This window comes from Felis catus, chromosome B4 (genome assembly GCF_018350175.1).
Source record: "Felis catus isolate Fca126 chromosome B4, F.catus_Fca126_mat1.0, whole genome shotgun sequence".
NCBI lineage: Eukaryota > Metazoa > Chordata > Mammalia > Carnivora > Felidae > Felis > Felis catus.
Window position 1 is genome coordinate 40,334,313 of NC_058374.1, and position 22,601 is coordinate 40,356,913.

The 22,601-nt window shown below is 47.8% G+C and overlaps 1 protein-coding gene across 5 annotated transcripts; it reads left to right on the forward strand.

Moving 5' to 3' along the window:
• Positions 1 to 237: 237 nt before the first annotated feature.
• LOC102900369 lies at positions 238 to 20,936 on the forward strand. Of its 5 annotated transcripts, XR_002159479.3 has the most exons (8): positions 9,057 to 13,515; positions 13,697 to 13,881; positions 14,802 to 14,893; positions 17,571 to 17,708; positions 18,827 to 18,930; positions 19,113 to 19,297; positions 19,413 to 19,537; positions 20,156 to 20,287. XR_002159479.3 is itself a non-coding variant. In XM_019834393.3 (7 exons), exons 2-7 carry the CDS (start codon positions 13,398 to 13,400, stop codon positions 20,341 to 20,343), a joined length of 825 nt encoding a protein of 274 aa, XP_019689952.1. In that variant the 5' UTR covers positions 238 to 2,697; positions 12,713 to 13,397; the 3' UTR covers positions 20,344 to 20,936. The 5 variants fall into 5 exon arrangements, 3 of the variants coding, with proteins under 3 accessions (XP_019689952.1, XP_019689954.1, XP_019689955.1); XM_019834393.3 differs by lacking the exons at positions 19,113 to 19,297; positions 19,413 to 19,537 and adding an exon at positions 238 to 2,697 and having other exon boundaries at positions 12,713 to 13,515; positions 20,156 to 20,936; XM_019834395.3 differs by lacking the exons at positions 19,113 to 19,297; positions 19,413 to 19,537 and having other exon boundaries at positions 9,057 to 12,990; positions 13,449 to 13,515; positions 20,156 to 20,936.
• Positions 20,937 to 22,601: the final 1,665 nt, after the last annotated feature.

Genomic DNA, 22,601 nt, shown 5'->3' on the forward strand with positions numbered 1-22,601 from the left:
CACTTACTCTTACTGCCTTCTGACTCTATCTTATTTATTTATTTATTTATTTATTTATTTATTTATATTTTGAGAGAGAAAACATGGGGAGGGGAGGGGCAGAGAGAGAGGGAGAAAGAGAGAATCCTGAGCAAGCTCTGCACTGTCAGCACAAAGATGGATGTGGGTCTCAAACCCACAAACCATGAGATCATGACCTGAATTGAAACCAAGAGTTAGAAGTTTAACTGACAAAGCCACCCCGGTGCCTTCTATTCTATTCTATTCTATTCTATTCTATTCTATTCTATTCTATTCCTTTCCATTGTAGTCTAATTTTATTTTAAAAGTTGTGTAGACCATCAAATTGCTTTCATAACCTTCTATAAGTCATTACTTATCATTTGCCATTGAAAGACGCTGGGCTAAACCATACTTAAACTATAGTGATTTTTCCACAGGAAGGTGTCTGGAAAGCCGAGTTCCAGTCCTAGGACAGCAACTAAAATCTGTGACTTTAGACAGTTGTCTTCACTTCTAGGACCTCATCCTGCTAAAGCCTGATGTGAAATGGAGTTTAATGAAATGCTGTGGAGGCCCAGCTCATGCTTTTCTTTAATCTCCTCAAACCCTCTGCTTACATCTCTGTCTGGGGAAGAAGAGTGGGTGCCCTTCCCCCCAGCCTTGTATCTCACATCTGCCTACCTGTGCACACACGTGATGCAGGAACAATGGACTGATGGTCTGGTGGTCTTCACCCTAGCTTTGGTGGTAGGCTTGATCACTGCAGCATGGGTCACAGAGAAAATATGGTTTCCACCTGTCTGTGACTTGTGATCTGAAATGAAGCCACACGTTTTCTCATGTAAAATGTTCGTTTGATTCCCCTTCCCATCTTTTTATTTGCCTGCTTTTGGATATCTTTCCTTTCTCAGGCTTTCTGAAAGGCAGAGGAAGGATCATTCCAGTGGAGACTGGGAAGTGTGAGTGGCAGGAGAGATACAGAGAAAGAGAAAAAACTGTAACAAATCAGATAAACCAGAATGGTGTGTCTGGATTCAACAGGACTGGGTCCCGGTATCCCCTTGACCATGAGTGGCTGTGTGACCTTGGGCATGACACTTACCCTCTGTGGGCATGTATTGGATATGAGGGACTTAGCTGAGGTCTCATCCAGCCCATTCTAGAATTATGAGTCCACACATTGAGACAGAGAGAAGAGAGAATGAGCCCTGGGTGGTGCTTACCATGAACGGCTAGTCCAAGAAACCCCTGTGGATGAGAATTCCTTTGTTTTTAATAACTAAAATAGCCTGTCATTCTTCCCTTGGCCTCCCTTAAAACGTGTTTATCTCATTCCAGTGAGTCTCAAACTTCCAAATTGGCTGCCTGTGGTAGGTGAGCTCCTTGGTGGACAGATTGCACACCCGTGCCAAGTGCCAGCAAGTTACTAGAGCAGATCTGCACACAGGAGTTTCCCGTCCCATAGATGAGGTCTGCTTGGGTGCCAGGCTAATTGGTTGCCCTGGTCTGTGAGTGATGGTCACGACGTCTGTGGTAGAGGCCGAGCCAGTTCGACTGTGAGGTTGGCTGGTTTACACACAGGTCCTCGTGTCTCTGACTGGGGGGTGAGGATTGCGTGGGGCTGGTATGCTGCCCCTAGCTCTATGCATCTCAGGTGGCCCAGGAAAACATGCTCTTCCCTGGATCCTGGTCCCCAGGTGGCAGTATTGGCTCCGACACCCCTGCAGCAGCTTGCACTCCCCCACCTGGAGGCCCAGCGCAAGGGCAAGGGCACCACTGGCATGTGCTCTGTCTGGAGGCTCTGCCCTGCATGCACCCTTCACCTCTCTGGTGAGGACGCTCAGGCCATTAGGCCTGTGCCCCTTAGCCCTCTGCACTGTTTTAGGACTGGGGGTGTCCTGGGGGTGGTCAGGAGGCTGAGCTGCTTTTACCTGCCCCTAGGCTCCTCTTTCCTCTCCCTGGCAGCCCCTCTAGGAGACTACTGTGCTCTCCAACTGGCTACAGAATTCACAGACTGAAAGAGACTTGAAAGGGTCACCTTGCCCCGCTACCCAGAGGGAAGACACAGAGTCATTCAGTGACCATGGCGTCTGAGGGCAGAGGTGGGGCAAGCTGCTACCCTGGTGTAGGGACTCCCACAGGCAGAGACGGCTGCAGCTGAGGCTGCCTGTGCATTCTCCCTCTCTTCCCATCAGCAGGGGAGGCTGTCTCCGCCTCTACCAGGGGCAGAGAGACCTCTGGCTCCCCTTGAAGAGGCAAGAGGAGGAAGATCCCAGCATTGCTACATTCCAGAGCAAGTCCGGTCCGCGTTTCCGACAACTGCTTTGTAAAAAATGAGCCACATACCTCCAGCCAACATTCACGGAGCACCTGCTATGTGCTAGGCACTTCCCCATCCTTAAAATGCATTTGTGCACAGCAGCAGGCCCCGGTTTATCTCTGGAATGATATGCGGGCAGGAGGTAGGTTCCCCACATGCTCCTGCCCTTCCGATGACGTTAACGGTGTACGACCAAACACATAGGTGCTGCCTCCTCTCCCTTCTCTGCCCCAGTTAGTTAAGGAGAAGAGTGCTGTGCCCCGCTCACAGCTGGGGAAAAGGAGCATACGCCTGCAAAATGTTTCCTGCAATTGCGGCAGGAGAAGGAGATGCAGTTATGTTGGCTTGAGCCAGGTTCTGAGCAGACACTGCAGGTAAGGAACCTGGGGTGCTGTCTTCTCGGGGAGAGAGGTGCTGTCACTCAGTGGGTGGGAGGACACAGCGGTGCTGTGACTGGGCCGGGCCCAGTGTGAGCCCCATCCTCACTGTGTCTCTTGGGGACGCAAGCCTGGCTGCTAGCATTACAGGCAGTGAGAAAGGGCAGGAACTATCGAGTGTAGGACTTGTACTTGACACAAGCCTTGTTAGGACCTGGAGCCTGCCGACAGTGCTTTGTCCCTTGGATGCCCAGAAGCTTTTGCTGCCCCCTATCCCCTACCCTTGTGGTGCCTGTTGTGGGATTCTCCCCAGCCCAGTTAGCTCCTGTTCCCTTGAATCAAAATGGGTGAAGCATTGAGGAGAAAAGACAAAAGAAAAAGACCTAGGATTTGTCCCATAGAAACTTGTGTTAGTGGGATGCCTGGATGGCTCAGTCAGTTGAGTGCTGACTTCGGCTCAGGTTGTGATCTTGAGATTCATGAATTCGAGCCCTGCATCAGGCTCTATGCTGATGGCTCGGAGCCTGGAACCTGGAGCCTGTTTAGGATTCTCTGTCTCTGTCTCTGTCTCTCTCTCTGCTCCTCCCCCTCTCATGCTGTCTCTCGCTCTTTCTCAAAAATATAATAAACATTTAAAAAAATTTTTTTTAGAAACTTGTGTTAGTCCTTATAAAACCTTTGAAAAGGAGAAGCAGAGTCAACATAATTTGTAAGCTTGCACTCTTGATTTCTTTCCATCTTCAGCCTTTCCACTTGAGGTCCGGGCAGAACAGACTAGTTTGCCTCACAGAGAGCTGGCTGAAGGGGAGTGCAGGTCACTGCCACCCACTTTATAGATGAGCAAATAGAGGCTACCAGAAGCCCCCAGTCCCCACTGCCAGGAATCAGGAGATGGATGGAGGTGCATTCCCTCATTTCTCAGCCTCAAGTAATGAAATCCGCTAGCTGCCAACTCTGCTCAGACTGCCCCTGAGGCAGAACGCCCATGCGTGGTCAGTGCTGGGCAGATGCTTCACCTCACGCTGCCTTCTTCCTCACCACAGCAATGGAGATTAAGCCATGCAACCTTTGTAGACTTGTGAGGGCTAAGTGAGGTAAGGAATGTTTGATAGTTGGTGAAGCTCTTTACATATGTTTATCTGCCCTGGGTTTCCACTGTCTTCTCTATACTGCCTTCTCCAAAGTCCTGGTCACCTCATGATTGGTGGTCTTGTTGGGGGGAACAGCAGAAACTTTGAAGCCAGATCACCCTGTGTTTGAGTTCCAGCTCAGTCATATGCCAGCCATTTGACTTAGAGCAAACTAACCACTCTGACCCTCAGTCTCTTCATCTGCATAATAATACCCACCTCTCCAAAGTGACTTGAGGATCAATTCAGATGAGGGCTGTTAACAAGCACCCAGGACAACCTGGCCCTGATCAGCCTTTACCCCAAACACACCCATGGACACACGTTAAGATCTTCCTCCTTCCTCAACTCCTCAGACCTGCTTCTGCTTATCAGCAGTTTTCCAGCTGGAAATATTTGCCTTCTTCACTCTGGAGAGTGGGGTGCAGGAAGGTGACTCCAAGGTGAAAATGCCTGGGATGAAAACACAGAAGGGACTCAGAGTCCTTAGTTTGAGGATCCCCACTGCAGAGGCAGCAGAAGGGAGGCTGGGCTGAGTTTCACCCCTCACCTAAACTGAGGCCACAAGACTTGCGATATATGCCTTTGTCTACTTGGTACATCTGCAGTGATCTCTGAGTTAGATGTATCTTGGCAGATCCATTTAGTATTCTGTTCTTTGGGGAAGCCAAAGGTGCCTTTGGAGCCTGCAGAACTGACTGGCTGAAGCCAGGCACGCACCTGCCCTCTAGTGGTGATAAAGGGAAAGGCCTGGGCAGCACCACGCTGAGGTACTGTATGGTGTGTGTGGTCCCCCAGAGATTCAGCAGTACCAGGCAGCACAAGTCCAGACTAGCCCAACACGTACGGGTCATACAGATTTGGGGTTCCACACACCCATTCCTTTTTTCATTGCTTCAACAATATCTACGGAGTATCTACTATGGGTGGGGAGGAGGGTGGTTCTAGGTGGTTAACAGTGATCAAGACAGGCAAGTCTACATGCTCATAGTTTTCATTCTAGTGAGTATGCTGTTTCTTGGGCATGGGTGGAGGTGCTTCTCAACCCTCCCCTTGCCTCAGAGTCAAGAAATCAGCAGCCAGGCACCTGATTCATGCCAGGATTTCTCATTTCTGTTCCTTTTAAAAAATGGTACCAGCAATTAAATGACACAATATAATAGAAAGACCATCGAACGGAGAGTTAGTTGGGATGTATCTGAATCTTGGTGCCTCCACTTACTAGCTGTGTGACCTTGGACTCCTCATTTAACCCCCCAGCTTGGCCTGTTACCTTCCAGCAATATGCCAGGAGCTAATGAGCCAGTGCTGGATGAGAGCATACAGTCCCTTGGGCTCTCCGGTTATGGGGGGGGGGGGGGGCACCGTGACAGCCACCTGCCCTGTGGCTATGAATGCTGGAGTGCCTTTCACCTGGCATTTGGAAGGAGCAAATAATTAATATATTTGCTTTATAATTTAAAAAAAGAAATAAATTCATGAAAATTAATTTGATACAATTTTATCAGTTTCACTGTGTGCCAGTATTTCAGTTACCCGCTGCTGTGTAACAAACCACACCAAAACTTAGTGGCTTAACACAACAGTGTGTCATTACTTCTTGTGATTTCTGTGGGTTGATTGGGCTCAACTAGGCAGACTTTCCACTTAACATGACTGCTGCTAGGGCTGGGAGGTCCAAAGTGGCTTTTTCACATGCATGTGCGGCACTTCTGCTGGGCCAGCTGGACCAGCAGGGGGAAAGAGAGGACCTGATCAGGCATCTGTCTCTTCATCATGTCTCCAGCAGGTACCTGGCCCTCTTCTGTGGTGGCTCAGGGCTACTAGAGCTTTACGAGCCCCAAGGCAAGGCACAAGTCCTTATCAAAACTCTGATTGCATTGCACTGACCAGAGGAAGTCCCAAGGCCACGCTCAAGGGCAGCATGGGAAGGAGCCACACAGGACATGAGTACCGAGAGTCATGTCCATTGGGTGCCACTCACATAACAGTCTCAATGATGATGTGAGGAGCCCTTCCTAAAGCAGTGGGGCTGTGTCTTCAGTAGTTTTGGGAATCAAGGTGCATTTTGTTGCTGCTGTCTTTCCCAGGAATGACTATTAATTGGGAAGTTCAAAGTTTCCGTAACCTGGTGTGTCAGGAAATATTAAGATGAGCCTGGAGGAGTCACTCCTTCATTTCTCTGAGCGGAGCCACCTCAGAAGAGAGGTTGTCTGCACACTGAGAACTCCATAAACTTCCTTATTCATTTCTCCTTTCCTGTTTGTCACCAGTGAGAGAATGGTGGCATTGGAGGACTAGGACATAAATGGCACTAAGGTTCTGTGACAGCGAGCACATCAAATTTTAAGGTCACCAGGCTCTAGACACAAGCTCCAAAAAATAATTTCCAGCTGTCAAGTCTTAGTGGTTTTTTTTTTCCTGTTTTTATCTCTGATGTAGAGGTGTGGGTTAATCATACTCCTCAGGTCATTAACCCGCCCTTGTCTTGTTTTACTTATTTTTGTATGTATGTATGTATGTATTTATACTTTTCATTCTAAGGCACCTAATGTGTATCCTTTCATTTGTACACCTTCTTCCAAGCTGTGTATTTCTCTTTTGTTGGCATGTATGTTATGTTTAATTTACACAACCAGGGCTGTATTATAAATCTATTTTTGCTTTTTATGTTTTCCCTTAGTACCATGGTTTTTAGGTCCATCCGTGTGGCTCCATATTTTTCTAGTTGGCTGTTTTTTGGTGTGCACTCACCCAGTGCCCTCCTCTCTTCTGCCCAGTGGGGGACTCCTGGAGTGTGTCAGCTCCCACCCTACAAAGATCACCTCTGGGGACAACCTCAGCATATATGTGAGCATTTCTATAGGCTCTATGTGCAAAAGCTGAATCTCTAGCACAGTGGGGGTGTTTATAACACATGTGATGAGGTAGTGCCAGAACTTTTCTGAGTGGATGCCCCGGGCTGTCCTCCAGCAGCAGTACCAAGGGGCAGAGCTTCTCATCACAGTCCAGCCCTAGCATTAGCCATAGCAAGAAGATACAGACACAGCCCCTGCTCACAAGGATCCCAAGACATCACTCTTCCATGCATCCTTGACACAGACTCTTGTGGACATGTGTCTTCAGATTTCTCCCCGACAATCTGACCTGGCCCTGGGCACCCCGAGCCACACCCACCTGTCTCGGTACCCATGCCTCATCCACCTGCCCTCTATGTGCCAGCATATCTATGTCATGGCAACACACCAAAGCAGCTGGGATTGGATTTATTCAAAGAGGGGAACTCAGTGAAGATGAGAGATCTCACCTACCCAGGTTTAGCTAACACATCTCAGAAGTAACCATAGACAGTGCACTGGAACACAGTCACTGGCAGCAAATGCTTTGTCTTACCATTGTCAGTGAGTCTGAAAAGCTGGCTTCTTGTTTGGTAGGGATGGAGTAGACAATGTTACTTTAATGAAATGACCTGATGCCAACCAGGTCACCTGCTCTAGACACTTCACTTCACAGGAAAGGACACTAAGACCCAAAAGAGTGATCTCAGGACCGTTGGGTAGTTGAGAGGCAAAGCTGGGGCCAGAACCCAGGGTCCCATTTGTCCAGTCTGACTTCTCTCCTAACCACTGCCCTTGTTCCTTCTACACTTCAGGGACCCTGGATCCACAGACAGTCTTCAACTCTGTTCCATGAACTCCTTCCTTCCCCAGCTTGGTCTTGAAAAAGGCCCATAAATACTAAAATTGTGTTTATTGGGTTTATTATCCCTCCCTCTCCAATTTAGTATGGCCAACTAAAATGAAACAGGAATAAATAAAATAAAGAGGGGGAAGAAGAAAATAACAATCAAAGCTATTTCTCAGTAGTGTAAAGTCAGTTATGGAATAAGGGAATAATATCCTGCAAGAATTCTAGGCCAGTGCGTGTTTCCCCCTTTCTCCAGGTGGAGAAAGCAGAATTAGAAAGGCACCCAGGGAGGGACTGTGAAGAGACATGACCAATTATTTAGCAAAGAGATCTAAAATTACCTGTACAAGGAGGTCTGGGTGGCCCAATCAGATAAGTATTTGGATTTCATCTCAGGTCATGATCTTATGGTTTGTGGGTTCAAGCCCCAAGACAGGGATTCTCTCTATCTCCTTTTCTCTGTCCCTCCTTGCTCGCTCTCTTTCCATCTCGAAATAAATAAATAAACTTAAAAAAAATAAGATAAAATGACACCTACAGTCCCACATTATCCTGTTCACAAGAGTCACAAGGTAGGTATTATTCCTTATAAATGTCTCTTCCTTGTATAACTCAAAGCAAAAATTCCTAATGTCCTCCTATGATGCCTTCATTCTTTCATCCGACATTCTCTGAAAGCATAACCATAGTAGTAGTTTCAGAAACAGTCAAATAACATTTATATGCCTTTGTAAAATTGACAAAGTTGAACATAGGAATCTATGCTTAAGAAAATCTTAATTCTGGATGAGTGATTAATTAGGTAGGAGGGCAGGATTTGAAGATAAGGGGATGAGTTCTGGTAGTAAATAAACAAATAGCTCCCTGGACATGGTCAAAGAAGAAGTTTGCTGTTCCACATCACAACACCTTGGGATACCCCAAAAACTTGCTCTGCAAATTAGAATAGGTTGGGGGAGAAGGGGATTTCAGAATTTTGAGCTAATTTTCTATCTACCCAATGAGAGAAACATTAGAAATAATGCATGCTTTCTTTGTAATCCTAAGCCACACCAGGCACCAACTTTGTGAATGGGGTCTCCCAAAGAATCCTCTGAAGGGAACGTGACATGTAAACATCATGGTGTCTGTTTGTTCCAGGGACTGTGCCACTGCACACTGTCCCTGACCCTACAACCCAGCGCTTGACCTAGCTGACCCCATGCCTTGGGTTCAGGGGAGATTTTTAAATTTATTTTTGAATTCAAATGCTGTAAAATTCACCCTTTTAATAATGCACAATTTGGCAGTTTTTAGTATATTGAGAGTTACATGACCACCATCACTATCAAATTCCAGAACATTTCATCACCCTGAAAACAACTTCATACCCACCAGTGGCTACTCTCAATTTCCTCCCTTCTTCTGCCCCCCAGCCACTGGCAGCCACTAATCTACTTTCTGTCTCTGCAGATCTGCCTATTTCGGACATTTCATATAAATGGAATCATACAAAATGTGGGCTTTTGTGACTGGCTTCTTTCATTCAGTGAATGTTTTCAGGGTTCGTCCATGTTATAGACTGAATGAATACTTCATTCATTTTTATGGCTGAATAATATTCTGTCTTGTGGACATGCCTACCACATTTTACTTATCTGCTCATCAGTTGATGTGCTCAGGGAGGATTTTAGTACTAAAAATGAACTGAACTGAACTTGAAACCGATAGACAGTGAATAACTTTTTCTGATTCCTGAGGAGGCTGAACATGACAAAATCAGTGGTTTAGGATGATGTCTGTGGTGGGTGGGCCATGAAGATCTGATCTGCAGTGAGGCAGAAATGGGCATGATGGAATTTGGAGATTGTTCTACGAGAGAGGGGAGAAAGGCCAAGGTCACCCAAGAAATCTATGTTCAAGGAGAAAACCTGAACTCTCACTCTCTCCAGCTCTGACCATAAAGCCATAAAGCCACAGGCTTACAAAAGCAGCTCATCCTGAGGGAGGGGAACACCCAGTGATGGTTTCTACCTTGTCTCATATGTCTCCTGGAAGCTCTGTTGAAAATAAGCCTACCACACTCCTTCCCGGAATGCTCATGACTGATAATTGCCTTGTGCACAATTTTCTGCCAAACCCTGTTGTTAATGAAATGATGATTTAGTTATCCTTGTCAGTACTAGCCCAAATTGTACGAGGACCCATTACTGCATCTGTGAGGCTGGCAGGAATGCCCTGCCAAGGCACCTGTGAGCGGTTCCTACAATGGGCATTCTCAGCTCAAGCTTGACTGGGGAGTGGAGGCTGCCAGAAGCCATGGGTGCAGCCTGCTGCCTGGACCCCCGCCCCACAAATATCAGAGTTGGAAACACCTAGGAGCAAAGTGAGAAACCAGGCCAGAGCACAACTCTGTTTGTCAATTTTGACCTGCAAAACCTGGGGCTGCTTCTTGTCAGCATGTGGGGAAGGGATGCACTGAAAGACTGTGGTGACATGTCAGATTCCCTGAGGTCCAGGGAGATGCTCAGCTGGCTGGTGGACATGGGCATCCTAAACCACCTCCTCAGGTGATGCCTACAATATACCTTTCTTCCCTCCTCCCCAGTCTGCCTGTGGTTTGGGGCTTCCACTCCTTTCCCTGCCCCTGTTCCCAGTACTGCACTCTCCAGCCTTCCTGGACTGCTCATGCTGGCTGCTTTGCAAGAGAAGAGAGCAGTAGAAAGAAAGGGAGAGAGACATGGGTATGGTTGGGGCAACCCCATGGTTTCTGGTCAAGGCAAATATAGACAGAAATAAAGTTACTTGGCTCACATGATGTTCAGTACACCTGTGTGGGCACAGGAGTACGTGTGTGCACAAACACACACACACACACACACACACACACACACACATTTCCCCTTCTCTTGTCTTCAGGAATATTCTGTTTAGGAGTGAGGTCCTCAGGTTTGGAACTAGTCTATCCGAGTTGTGATGGAGAAATGTAGCTCAGCTAGGAGTGTATTGCATGCCTTTTTGTGAAGTTAGCAGAACCAGCCTCTCACCTCGGCAAACCGGGTAGTGGAGGCTATGTGGTGGAGGAGTGCTGGTGTAACTCTGGCCACCAAACCCACAGCAGTGTGTAATAGATGCTCAAAACCTGGTTGCATGCCTAGTCATTTATTCTGACTGCCTCCTGCATTCTCCTCTAAAAAGGTTGTGGCAACTTACAACAGCATTAATGAAACAGATAAGCTGAATTATGTGAGAGGAGCATATAATATAATAAAACAGAATATAATAAAGTCAGAGGTAAGATCAGCACCTGGGAATCTCTCTTTTGTAGCTGAAAATTTGGCCCTGTGAGTCACAGGGCTTCCTGCTTTTGATAGTGAGAAGGTGTCATTGGGGGTCCTGATATGGATGGTGTGTAGGGTCAGAGTGTGGTGCCTTGATACTATCCCGGAAGTAGAGAAAGAAAAGACTCCATGACTGCTTCTGGGGGCACACCTCACAGGAGGTGGGGGTGGGGGGGAGGATGCCAGCACTCCTGTCAGCACAAGCAACAAAGTATTGCAGCCCAAATTATCCAGCTGGAGCTGAGGGTAAAATCCCCATTATCTATAGTGGCCATTTTCAATGTTTTGTAAAAAGCAGTGGTACCCTTCTACTCCAATAAAATCTTGTGCAAGCTCCTCCCAGAAAGAGGAGGAAAAGGATAGAGAGAGGACTCCTTCCTCACAGCAGATTTGTGCTGAGCTCAAAAAAGGCACTAGACTATAGCGTGTCTTGCCTAAAATCTATAGTTCTGTTCTCTTGATGCCATCTGCTTCCTAGGTGGTGTCAGGGCATCTCAGGCCCTATGTAGGGGATTTTCCAGGGGTCTCCCCCAAAGATTGTAAGGAGATTCATGTGTAAGGGGTTGGTATTATGAAGACACAAGGTGAGAGCTACAGCAGAGTGATGACCACAACCTTCACATGACAACAGCCTCCACAATGGCTGTTTACACCTTCTTGGCCCCATGTTTCCACCTTCCTGACATCACCTCTAGGGTTCCCATGCAGTAGGGGGTTATTTCCCACAGGGGACTTACCATTTACTCTGAACCACCAAACTCACAAGCTAACCTCCATGGTACAGACAGTGCCTGTTGTGGGCAAGGGGTGGGTGGATAGGGGCGTCTGTGGCAGAGAAGGTGCCTGCCATAAAGAGGGAAGATGGAGGTGAAGGAGAAAGCATGGCCGCATCCAAGAAGTGAAAACGGGTGTGGGTGTGTCAGGAAGGGTGAGGAGACCAGATGGATGCACATTTTGACTTGATTCTATAGGAAATGCCATGTGACGCATGACCAAGAAGGACTTGTCTTCTGTTTAGGACCCAGCTAGGAAACATCCCCAGGCAGAGGGAAGGGCAGGAGCAGTGTGAGTGTCTGCAGCAGCTCCTGCGAATGTACATGAATACAGCTGAGCATGTGTGGCCAGCCGCATCTCTAAACCAAATCCTTCTGGTGGGGATTATCCATTACTTTCTCTAGTTCTTCAAGTCCCTTAATCCTCTAGGCTCTGAGCATGGATAATCCAGGGTTTACATAGACCTGATTTTTCACAAGCCTTTGCAAGACCACTGTGTACTATCTTCCTGGAGGAGAAACTGAGGCTATATGTTCTAAAAAGCCTAGTTCTAGAGCTTCCCTGGGATCATTCTGTGGTGGGCCTTGGGGTATGGGCTGCTGGCCCCTTGTTCAGTGATCTGGCTTCTAAACTTGGTTCTTTCCCCATATCTTATCAAGAGAGGAAAGGATGTACCTAATTGCTTCTTTCAGGCACAGGTTGAGATAATCCCCATTCCCTGGTGCTCCTTCAGCCTACTGGTGAGTGGAGAGCAGGCTAAGAAAGGTATACACTTAATCCTTACCCATGTGGGAAAAAGGGACAGAGGGAGGAAGAAAACTTGAACCTGAGCTGAGAAGGGATGGCCAATGCTGGCAGAGGTAAAATGTCCCCATGCACACCTTCTTCTCCGAGAGGATTGCCTGTGCTAAATATAAAGAGTTCAGGGCACGGGTCATGGGGATGGTAAGGGGACCAGTGGGCTGACAGTCTGCATCCATGTGGGCACTGTCCATCTATCTGTAAGCTTTGACCCACCCTCTCCAAGCCACAGTCTCTGTCCTTTGCCCTCTTAGTTCCCTCCTCCTAACTGGGCTGCCTCTTGCTCTCTTTCTCCCTGAGGCTATGACAATGGCAGGGTACCCAGCCATGGCATGGACGTCAGCCTCAGTTTCCGGTTCTCAGCAAGTGTATGAGTGTGAGTGTGTGTGTAAGGGCTCGGGCTGGGGTCATCCACAGAGCACAGAAGTAGAGAGCTTCTGAGGGTGGGGCCGCCTGTCGGTCACACCCTACACCCTGGAGCCCTGAGGACCTGTCACTCAGACCCACCACCAGCCTCAACACCATGAACAGCCAAAGCAGCATCAGTCACTGACCAGAGGAGCCCAGACGCCACAGGAGTAAGTTAAGCCCTGGAGGGACTGGGTGTGGCTGAGCTCAGTGAAGGGCAAGTAAAGCCAGGAACCCTCAGAAAGAGCAGGAAGCATAGAGCAGAAAAGAGGAAACAGCAGAGCTTTCTCTGGTCCTCCCCTTGTTCAGTGCACAATATCCACACCCCTTTCCCTTGGGACTGAAATCTGGGGGGCGGGGGGCACTGCAGAAGCTGGAGAGAACTGGTAGAGCAGCAAAGAGTGTGAGGATTGGAGGGAAGTATGACCAATGGAGTCTCTCTAAAAGTTCATGGTTGGTAGTCATACAATGCCCAAAGGCAGGGACAGGGGAAGCCCAAACTCAGTGGTCATGTGGGGACTGCTGAGGAAACTTGTAGAACCTCAGCTGGCCATGCGATGAGGGACAGAGATAGCGAATGGGGGGAGGGGTGATTTGGACAAGAAACAAACCCTGCTTTCACTTACAGGTGCTCGCAATGGCCAGTACCTTGAAGACACTCTGGAATAAATACATCTGGGCCTTTGAAAATGGAGGTAGGAGATGGTGTCATTTAATGGGAACTTTTGCTTGTTTATTCAGCCCATCCTAATGTCAGACATCTTGAGGGACAAGACATAGTAATGACCAAGACCTTGGGAACCGGCTGAAGGGAGTGCTCAGGGCAGTGGGCATGGTGGCCAGTTCAGCTGTCTCCCTGACCCTTTGCTTTTCTAGACCCAAGGATGGATTCCCGGCTCCTCGTACACTTGCCACTCCCTGTCATTCTTCTTTCTGTCTTCTATCTTTCGGTGGTGGCAAGTCCTTGCTTCATGTCTGGATGGGAGTGTCTGAGGTTTGCAGGATCCCTCGCTGCCTATAGCCCAGGCCTGGTGGCCCTCTCAGGGTACATATTCTATGAGGTAAGCCCGGTGGGGCCCTGCAGAGCTCTAGGGTCTTCTCCGTTCTGAGGTGCCCAAAGACCATGATCTTCCTATGCATAAAGCTGAAAAGCTTTGGAGGGGATACATATAGGAGCTGGGGTTCCATTCCATCTTTGGTGACCCTGCCTTCCCTATAGAGACACAAATCCTATCACCAACTCCCATTTACCTTTTCTTTAAATGGAAAAATAGATGTCAGCAGCAAGCAAGATAGAATGTATTACCCACCCCCCCCCCCCGCCATGCACGCCTAAAAGAACCCCCCACTGCCTCCTGTTTCTGCCTAGGCTCTGTTATTCTCTGCCTAGTGTTCCAAGCTCCAAACGCAGGGTCCCTTCCAGACACCTTGCTGTCAGCAAATCATTGGTCACCATGTGTGCCCTCGGCATGAATTGGGTGCCTGGCTGTGCAAGAACCTGCAGAGCCGCTGCTGGAGAAGGCACCCCTCACCCCTGCAGTTTCCGCTCTAGGTGGAGAGTAATTTGTGGAAATGGGTGATTACAATTCACAACAGGAAGTATGTGCTAGGGACGGGGAGGAGGCGCAGAGACCCATTTGGGGTGTCAGGAAGAGCTTTCTGGAGAAAGTGGACATCATTACTGGCATTTTACTGCGATTATTACAGTGAGGCACTGCTCTAAGTGCTTTCCAAGGACCTGCTCATCAGTCCTCATACCAGCACTGCCCCAAGATACAAAGGGGCCAGGTAACATAGCAGGTGGTGAGCCTCTCTGGCCACAGAGCTTGCCCCTTCACCCCCAGCCCCTCTGCCTCAGTGCACCAGCTGGGAGGAGATGAGGCAAGCGGTCCAGCCTGAAGAAGCAGGTCCTGACAGCCACACCTCTCACCTTCCCTCCTCTATCCACTGGTCTCCATTCCTCATTAATGTTCACCTCCAGGCCACCCTCTGCACTGCTGACAGAATGATCATCCCAGACACCTACGCACCAAAAGGAACTGCTGACCCTATGAAGGCTTCCCAGCAGCAGGGGTAAGGCAACCCTTTCGATGGGTATAGAAGCCTCCCACAGTCCTCTCAGCTCAGCCTTACATTCCCACCTCACCTCCTTCTACTGCCTGGGCAGCCTGCATGCCACCTGCCTCCTCCAAAGCCACACTGCTCCCCAGGCCCACAGCCTTGCTCCATGGGCCCCAGGCCTTGGCTGTTACCTGACCTTGACAAATTCCTACATATTCTGTAGACTCAGGTTTCTCCTGAAGCCTTCCTTGGCTCTCCAAGTCCAGGTCATTTGTTTCCTTCTTTGGGTTTCCACCTCTACTCTCCATGGTGGACCAGGGGCAGGTCTACCAGCTGGGCAGCACTGCTCATGTGTATGTCTCCCTAGCTCTACGTTCAGTCACTTCCTGGTAGGTCGAAACCAGCCATGGTGGGAGCATTTACACCATAGGAACTGGCCAACTCTACAGATCAGTCTCCCCTCTCCTACCCTAAGGGCCTGTTAAACGATTTGTTGGTCTCACTCTGAAGGGCAAGTGCTTCAAAGGCAGGGTCACTCCTCCCTATTTTTATTTTTATTTTTGTAATTTAAATTAACGTTAGTTAACATACAGTGCAGTTTTGGTTTTAGAAGTAGAACCCAGTGATTCATCACTTACATACAGCACCCAGTGCTCATCCCAACAAGTGCCCTCCTTAATGCCTATCACCCATTTAGCCCATTACCCCACTCACCTCCCCACTAGCACCTCCCAGTTTGTTCTCTGTACTTACTGTTTGCCTCCTTCTCTTTTGTCATCTGATTTTTCCTTCCCTTCCGCTTTGTTCATCTGTTGTGTTTCTCAAATTCCACATACGGGTGAAATCATATATTTGTCTTTCTATGACTGACTTATTTTGCTTAGTATAATACATTCTAGTTCCATCCACATTGCCGCAAATGGCAAGATTTCATTCTTTTTCATCGCCAAGTAGTATTCCATTGTATGTATATACCACATCTTCTTTATCCATTCATCAGTCGATGACATTTGGGCTTTTTCCATACTTTGGCTACTGCTCACTTCTCTTTTAAAAGTCAGGCCCAGCATAATGTCTGCTACCTTGCGGAAGATACAGATACTTTGTGAAACACGAGACATACCCCAGAGAGCTTGTCATTTAATTGTGGCAACAAATTGCTCTGCTTCCACCATAATCCTTTGAAAATCTGCCATGTCCACATCCACTTCTTGCTCAGAAGCCCTTGGTAGCTCCCTTGGCTTATATGACCCAAATGTGAACTCCCACAAGGTAAGGATTTGTCTCAGTGCTCAGAACAGTGGCTAGCATGGAGAAGTGCATGGTACCATTCAACCTGTCATTTTCAAAGGAATACCAAATGATAAAGTTCAAGCTCCTTAAAATAGTCTTTAAGTCCCCTCATTAACCAATTCTGTTCTCTCTCTTCTTCTGCGGCTGCTCCTCCCCCAGTGGAAGCCTCTGCTGCATTCTCACTGATCCCTTTCTGGCCTCAGGGCAGTTAGGAGAGGTCCAGGCACCCTGCACTTCTCCCTGGCATGCTCAGGCCCTCTTCATTCTCCAGTCCTCTACCAACTTCTGGAACACCTTGTGGTTCCTACTCTTCTTCCAGCCCCAACTTTACAAGGTTTCCTACATCTCAGTGAGCCTTTGAGCTCCTTGGGGGCAGGGTTGATGTGTATAAGGATTGGTGTCCCTCCAACACTCCAGCACCTGGATTAGGGTCTCACACATAGTAAGTGCTCAGTGTGGCTGTGTGGCCCATAGTTGTGCACATTAAAAAAAAAAAATGAGAGACCAGCAACACGTATGCACATCCCAGCCTCTGCTCTAGCCACTCCATGGAGGTGATCTGATTAGCAACCACTCACTGAGTATCATTGAGGGTTGGAGAGGGACGATGGTGTCCAGAACTTGGCTGGAGGAGGTTTTAGCCTCACAGGCCCTGAGCCAGGTGGGTCTCACCATGGCAGAGCAAGCTTTCATTTTCTCTTCTTCCTCCCTGTTCATAGCCACCTCACTTCTGGATAACTACAGCTACTTCTGCCAGTCTGTAAATTATTACCAAGATAAGGGGATGGCAAGACATGGCAGCGTTAGGCCTGGAGAGAGTGTTGATAGGATGCACTTTGTAAAAACTGGAGCTTGATCAGGGTGGTGTCACTTATGATGGGAGGCAGTGAATCCATTGGTTCCATGCAGCTTTGGAAGACCTCAGTTTGAATCTCAGCTCTGCCAATTACTTGCTGTGTTACAATGGGTGGCTTACTTACCTTTTATGGGCCACAATTTTTTTAATCTATAAAATGGGATCAATAATACCTACTTTATAAAAGGCAACAATTGAAAGAAGATTGAAGTGGCTATGTATGAAAGTGTTTAGCCCTGGGCCTGGCACACACTGAGTGGTAGCTAAGTGGTAAGTATTTCATTATTTTTAGCTGTTCTCTGTTCAACTGTAGCAGAACGAAAAAGCTTCTTTGTAGGAAAAAATCTAACTGAGGATTGACAAGTCACCAGGTAGTGATTTAGATCCTGAATTGAGAGATACTGAGTGATGGGCTGAAGTCTTGCTACTCAAAGTGTGGTCCCCAGACCAGCAGCAGCAGCATCACCTGGGAACCTGTTGAAAATGCAGAATCTCATGTCCCACTCCAGGCACACTGATTAAGAATCTGTGTTTCAACAGACAAGACGACCTGGAAATCTGCGTGCTCATTAAGATTACATGGCTACAGGCTACAACACCTTTGGAGAGTCCTTCTGTTAACACTCTCAGTAGCTTCTCCCCATTTCCCTGTGCTCACAAGCATCTTCCTGCAGACAGGTAAGCACTGTGGGAGCAGGGGGCACCTAGGAACAGTGGGGACTGGAGCTGAAGCCAGCCTTGTTGGGGCCAGCTGCACCACCAGCAGGACAGTGGTCTGACTGAACTTCCCCTTGATTCCCAGCAGATGGCGAGCATGTGCTGATGGTGCTTTTCAAAGGCCATTAAACTGATACTGAAAGCACCAAGGTCCCTTTGGCTCTTACACACTTGTATGGAGTTATCTCTGTTAGCTGGGTCTGGGTTGAGTTTTAAGGCGCTCTGTTTGGATGCTTCCCTCAAGCATCCTTGTTGATGTTCTCAGGGTTTGTCCAGGTGGCCACATCTGAGGCTGATCTCAGAGCAAAACCTTGGTCCCATTACCTAGCAGAGGAAAGATGCTCCTTGATGTAACACCTCACACCACCAAACGCTCTCATGGGCCCCCACTCTTCATTCATGCACCTGCATAAAAGTAAGCACTTTCCCCCATTAGCAACAAGGTTCTAGGCTAAATGAAAATGGAAAGATAAACAAATTTAAAAACCTAATATTATGTGGCAAGGATCGTCATGCACCAAGAGCCATTCTTAAGTGTTAATGAGGAGAAAAAACACTACTTGTGAATCCAGACAGTTTGTAGGATTGAGTGGGATGGGGAGAGGTCATAATTTGGAGGAAGTGATGAAAGGGAGGGGGCTCTTTCTAATCAAAAACTTGCCAAAATGAAGTCTGAGCAGAGAACATTTGGGAATTTGTCTTATGGGACCTGGGCTGGGTGTTCAATACCTGAGTTCTCTTCCCAGTGCCCTGGGAAGGATATTGGAAGGAGCCCAGTCTCTGAAGCCAGACCGTGTTCAAATAACCTTGGGCAAGTTACTTAACCTCTCTGTGCCTCAGTTTTCCCATCTGTAAAATGGAGCTAAATATAAACCACATACTACTGTGAGTATTTATATAATATTTTAAACATGTAAAGTACCTGGCACACAGTAGATGCTACATAGATGTTTAACAAGTGTTATTTCCCTCAAGTTTTAGTCTCCCCTTCAGCAAAACAGGCAGAATCACCCTGTCTTTGGCAGTTGAGGCCCCAGGAGAAGAGTAGAGAATCAACACCATCTTTTCTTCCTCTCCAGGTCTTCTTCATATTACGAAAGAAGCCAGAGCACATCACCTTTCTGCATGTCTGCCATGTTCTTCAAACAGTGGGCTGGGGCCAGATATGTGTCATATGGTCAAGGTAAGTGACACAGCTGCAGGCAGCCTTGCCCCAGGCCCTTCTGAGGCAGGTCCCTGTCTGCTGGCTGAGTCCTGAGCTTGGGAGGTGTGTATCCTGTAAACAACAGTTTGGTGCTAAGGTTCCCCTTCTTTGTGGCCATGAGACCAAGCCTCTCCTCCCATTTTATCTCTGTTTTTCTTCAGAGCTTCCTACCACCCTTGGGCAGGGGACTGTGGGAGATTCTCAGAGCCATCTGCCTTGACAGTACAGAGGGAGTTATAAGCACTCTCGTTTGGCATCCTGTCAGCCCCAACCCACCATGATGGCCTCAAACTGCTCGTGCCAGACCTCCTCATGATAGGACCTTCCCAAGGACTTTTTCTGTGAGGTATGCAGAAATGCTCCCTGCAGCTTAGACAATTGGAAGATGGGATAAAAAAAAAAAAACAAACCACTAGGCCCAGCTCCACTATTTCGCTTTATCTCCCCACGCCACCCTATAGCCTCCTTTGTCAGGATGCTGAATGCTTTGGTCCCCGTCTTCACATGCCTGTACTATGGACTGGCCAGTCTGGGGCCCTGTGTGTAGCTCTACCTGTGGTGGAAGTGACATTTAACCATCCTTCAGGTAAGAAAGACCCATCAGCTCCAGGGGTCTTGGCTGAGTCCTGGGTTCTATTCTTAGTTGCACCAGTGATGTGGTATCTGAACACAAACAAGCCCTTCTTAACGCTGTTCTTCCTTAGTTTCTAAACTTGTAAGGTTCTCAGTAACCATCTTGTCAATCCTAGAACCAACCCTAAGTCACTGACCTGATGTGGGACCTGGAGCAAGTGACTTCCACACTTCAGACGTCAGTCTAATCCATGAAGTAAGGGGGGTGGGCTATATGACCTCAAAGCACTAATATCCTGAGAGCCTGGGATAACTGATGACCCTTCATGTGACCAGAGGGTGCCTTGTGGTTTGGGGAGTGCCATTGCCAGCTGCCTGGGATTGATTGAGTCCATCATCAATGTTCACAAGACATGGCTGGATTGGTGCAAATGGGGAGCCAGAATTGGGAGAAGGATCAGGAAGACTCTTAGGATCATAAATCAGGAGAAAATGGGGGCAATGCCTCACCATCCCCCTGCCGGTAGACAGGGAAGTGAAGACAAGAGGAGTCAAGGGTAACGTTCTTCCAGTTCCTCAGCACTGCTCACTGCTCTCCTGTTTATATTCTGTCATGCTTTCCTTCACCCAGGGTCAGTTGCCACCGTTGCCCACTCCTCCTACAGCCACTTCACTGAGTGCTCCTTCCCTGATGGGTTCAACATGGCGGTCCTCCTCTGCAGCCTCAGCGTCATCAGCCTTTTCCTCAACTGCCACCACCAGACGTACCTGAGGGGCAAGCGGGAGAAGCTGACTTCAGGGGCAGGACCCAAGGACTGAAACTAGTAGAGCTGTCCCCACAGAGAGTCGGCAGAAGACAGCGTGGGTCACAGCCCACCTGTGCTGAGCAGATACCTCTGGGCCTGCATTTCATTCTGTGAGGGGTGGAGGAGAATTGCCTTCTTTCTGAAGTTCAGGAGAACAGAAATGGACCCAGCTCCTTGCACTCACTTCTGTTACAGCATTTCTCACATGGATTTGTCACTGTTTGATGTGAGCCCCCTCAGGAGGGATTGTCTTGTTCTCAATGTTCCCCCCCCACTTGGCACAGCACCTTAATAAATGTGCATTTGGGTCCTTGCATTCCATGACTGGCCGTCATGACATTTGGTGAAGATCAGGGCTGGTGGCATGCCCAAAGCCAAGGCTGGCTTGATATCCAACCTTGCAGTAGGAAATGATGCTAAGAATATGCAAGGGTGGGTCTGTTTGCTTTCTAGCATGGCTGTGTCAATGTTTGCCCCTGTGTCTCTTCTTGTCTCTTCACTCTTACTTGCACTTGTATGATTCTGTGTGTGTAAATGGGAGAGGGTTATGTGTATATGTCTAAATTTTTGTTTTCAAGTAAACATGCATGTTTCCATTTGAGTTTCTCTCAGTGTCATCTGCTTGTCTCTTCTGTATGTCTATGTAAGTGCCACATGGCAACAAAAGCCAACTGGGATCAATATTTTTCCTGTCCCCAATGGGAAACATGGAAGTTCCCTGAGAAATCTGAATACATGTTCCACTGAAGGCCTCCCAAGAGGCATGTGAGAAAAGGAGAAATGGGAAAAATGAATATAGCCATCCACTTCACAGAGAGGGAAACTGAAGACCAGAAAAAGGGAATATATGTCTGAGATAATATAGTATGGTGGAAGCAAACATTTCCTGATCCATTTAAAACCAGGAGTGGATTCATCAGGCTCTGTGCTGACAGCTCAGAGCCTGGAGCCTGCTTCGATTCTGTGTCTCCCTCTCTCTCTGCCCCTCCCCTCTCATGCTCTGTCTCTGTCCCAAAAATAAATAAAAACATTAAAAATTAAAAAAAAAAAAACAGGAGTGGATGGGTCTCTGGGAAGCAGTTGGCCTGGGAGCTGCCTCTGGGTTTCCAGGATGCTTATTTTTCTTTATAATCTCTCTTCTTCACTCTTTCCCCCCATGAAGTAAATCCTTATTTTGCGAAGGCTCCCCAGTAAAGAACATTCAAGAACTGTTGAAGTTTATGGAGTGCTATTTGGGGACTATCTATCCATCAGATACTTGAGCTAATTAACCGAAGGCCAGGCAGGGTTGCATCCTGTGGACAGTATATTCAAAGAAAATTTCCTGTAAGTTAGCAGGATGTGAACACATCCCACACAATTTTCCATACACAGGTTGAGTGCCTTTGGAGGTGGGTGCATATCTCCTTAAACACATAAGACTAAAGTCTGTTCATGTGCTTAGCAGCCAGGATAAGGAAATATTACTCATTCCAGAGTTCAGAGCTAATGTTTGTCCAGGTCTGTGTAGCTGCTTTGCCTGATCAAGCAGCACAAGAGGAAGTGATATGTCCCAGTTCATGTCTGAATGTAAGGTTTTGGCTGGGGAGACCCTGACTCTACCTGGTTCAGGAGTACTGTGCAGGTATTGTTTATCAGTGTAGAAAGATTGTGTGAATCTTATAAGACACAAAGTTAATTTGTATTTGCCAAAACATAGCCAAATTCATAATTAATATTGTAGTTCATTTCTATGAACTTTTCTGTTTTGAGATAATGATAAGCAAGAGTGCTGGTTAAATTCTTAAATATATAGCAGAGCTGAGTTATAGCCGACAGTGGCCATGGGCCAAGACAAGGAGGCTGTGAGTAACCAGTGGGATGGTCCCAGAGACAGAAGCGAGGGGGTTGTGCTGAATCTGACATGAGGGTGCAAAAGATGATGGTCTGGGTTCCTACCTATCACTTCCTAAATCAGATTCCATCTAGTTGAAGGAATAAAACCCACCCAAGATGGAGCAGCTTCATGGTCACCTTCTAGCTCAGAGTTCAGTGAACACCCCTACCTTTGCCAGCTTCCATACACACTCCATTGTACGCTCAGCTGAGAAGGTGTCCCAGGTGCTGCTGGGCCTGGACAGGTGCCTGGAGCCAGAGATTAGGAGAAAAGCCATGTTCCTCTTTTACACTCCCTCCATTACATCACACTCCTTTACACTCTTTCTTGGGGTTCTCTACGTAAATGGAGGAACCCTTCTATAAGAAGACAGACTCTGCCTTTTGTCTTTTGTC

What these genes read in the sequence shown, in the direction of transcription:
- LOC102900369 (XM_019834393.3), top strand. Translation starts at nt 13,398, where the DNA reads ATGGGGGGAGGGGTGATTTGGACAAGAAACAAACCCTGCTTTCACTTA. An exon ending in AAGGCTTCCCAGCAGCAGGG is followed by an intron (nt 14,894 to 17,570) that starts GTAAGGCAACCC and finishes GTGTTTCAACAG; the next exon opens with ACAAGACGACCTGGAAATCT. An exon ending in ATATGTGTCATATGGTCAAG is followed by an intron (nt 18,931 to 20,155) that starts GTAAGTGACACA and finishes TCCTTCACCCAG; the next exon opens with GGTCAGTTGCCACCGTTGCC.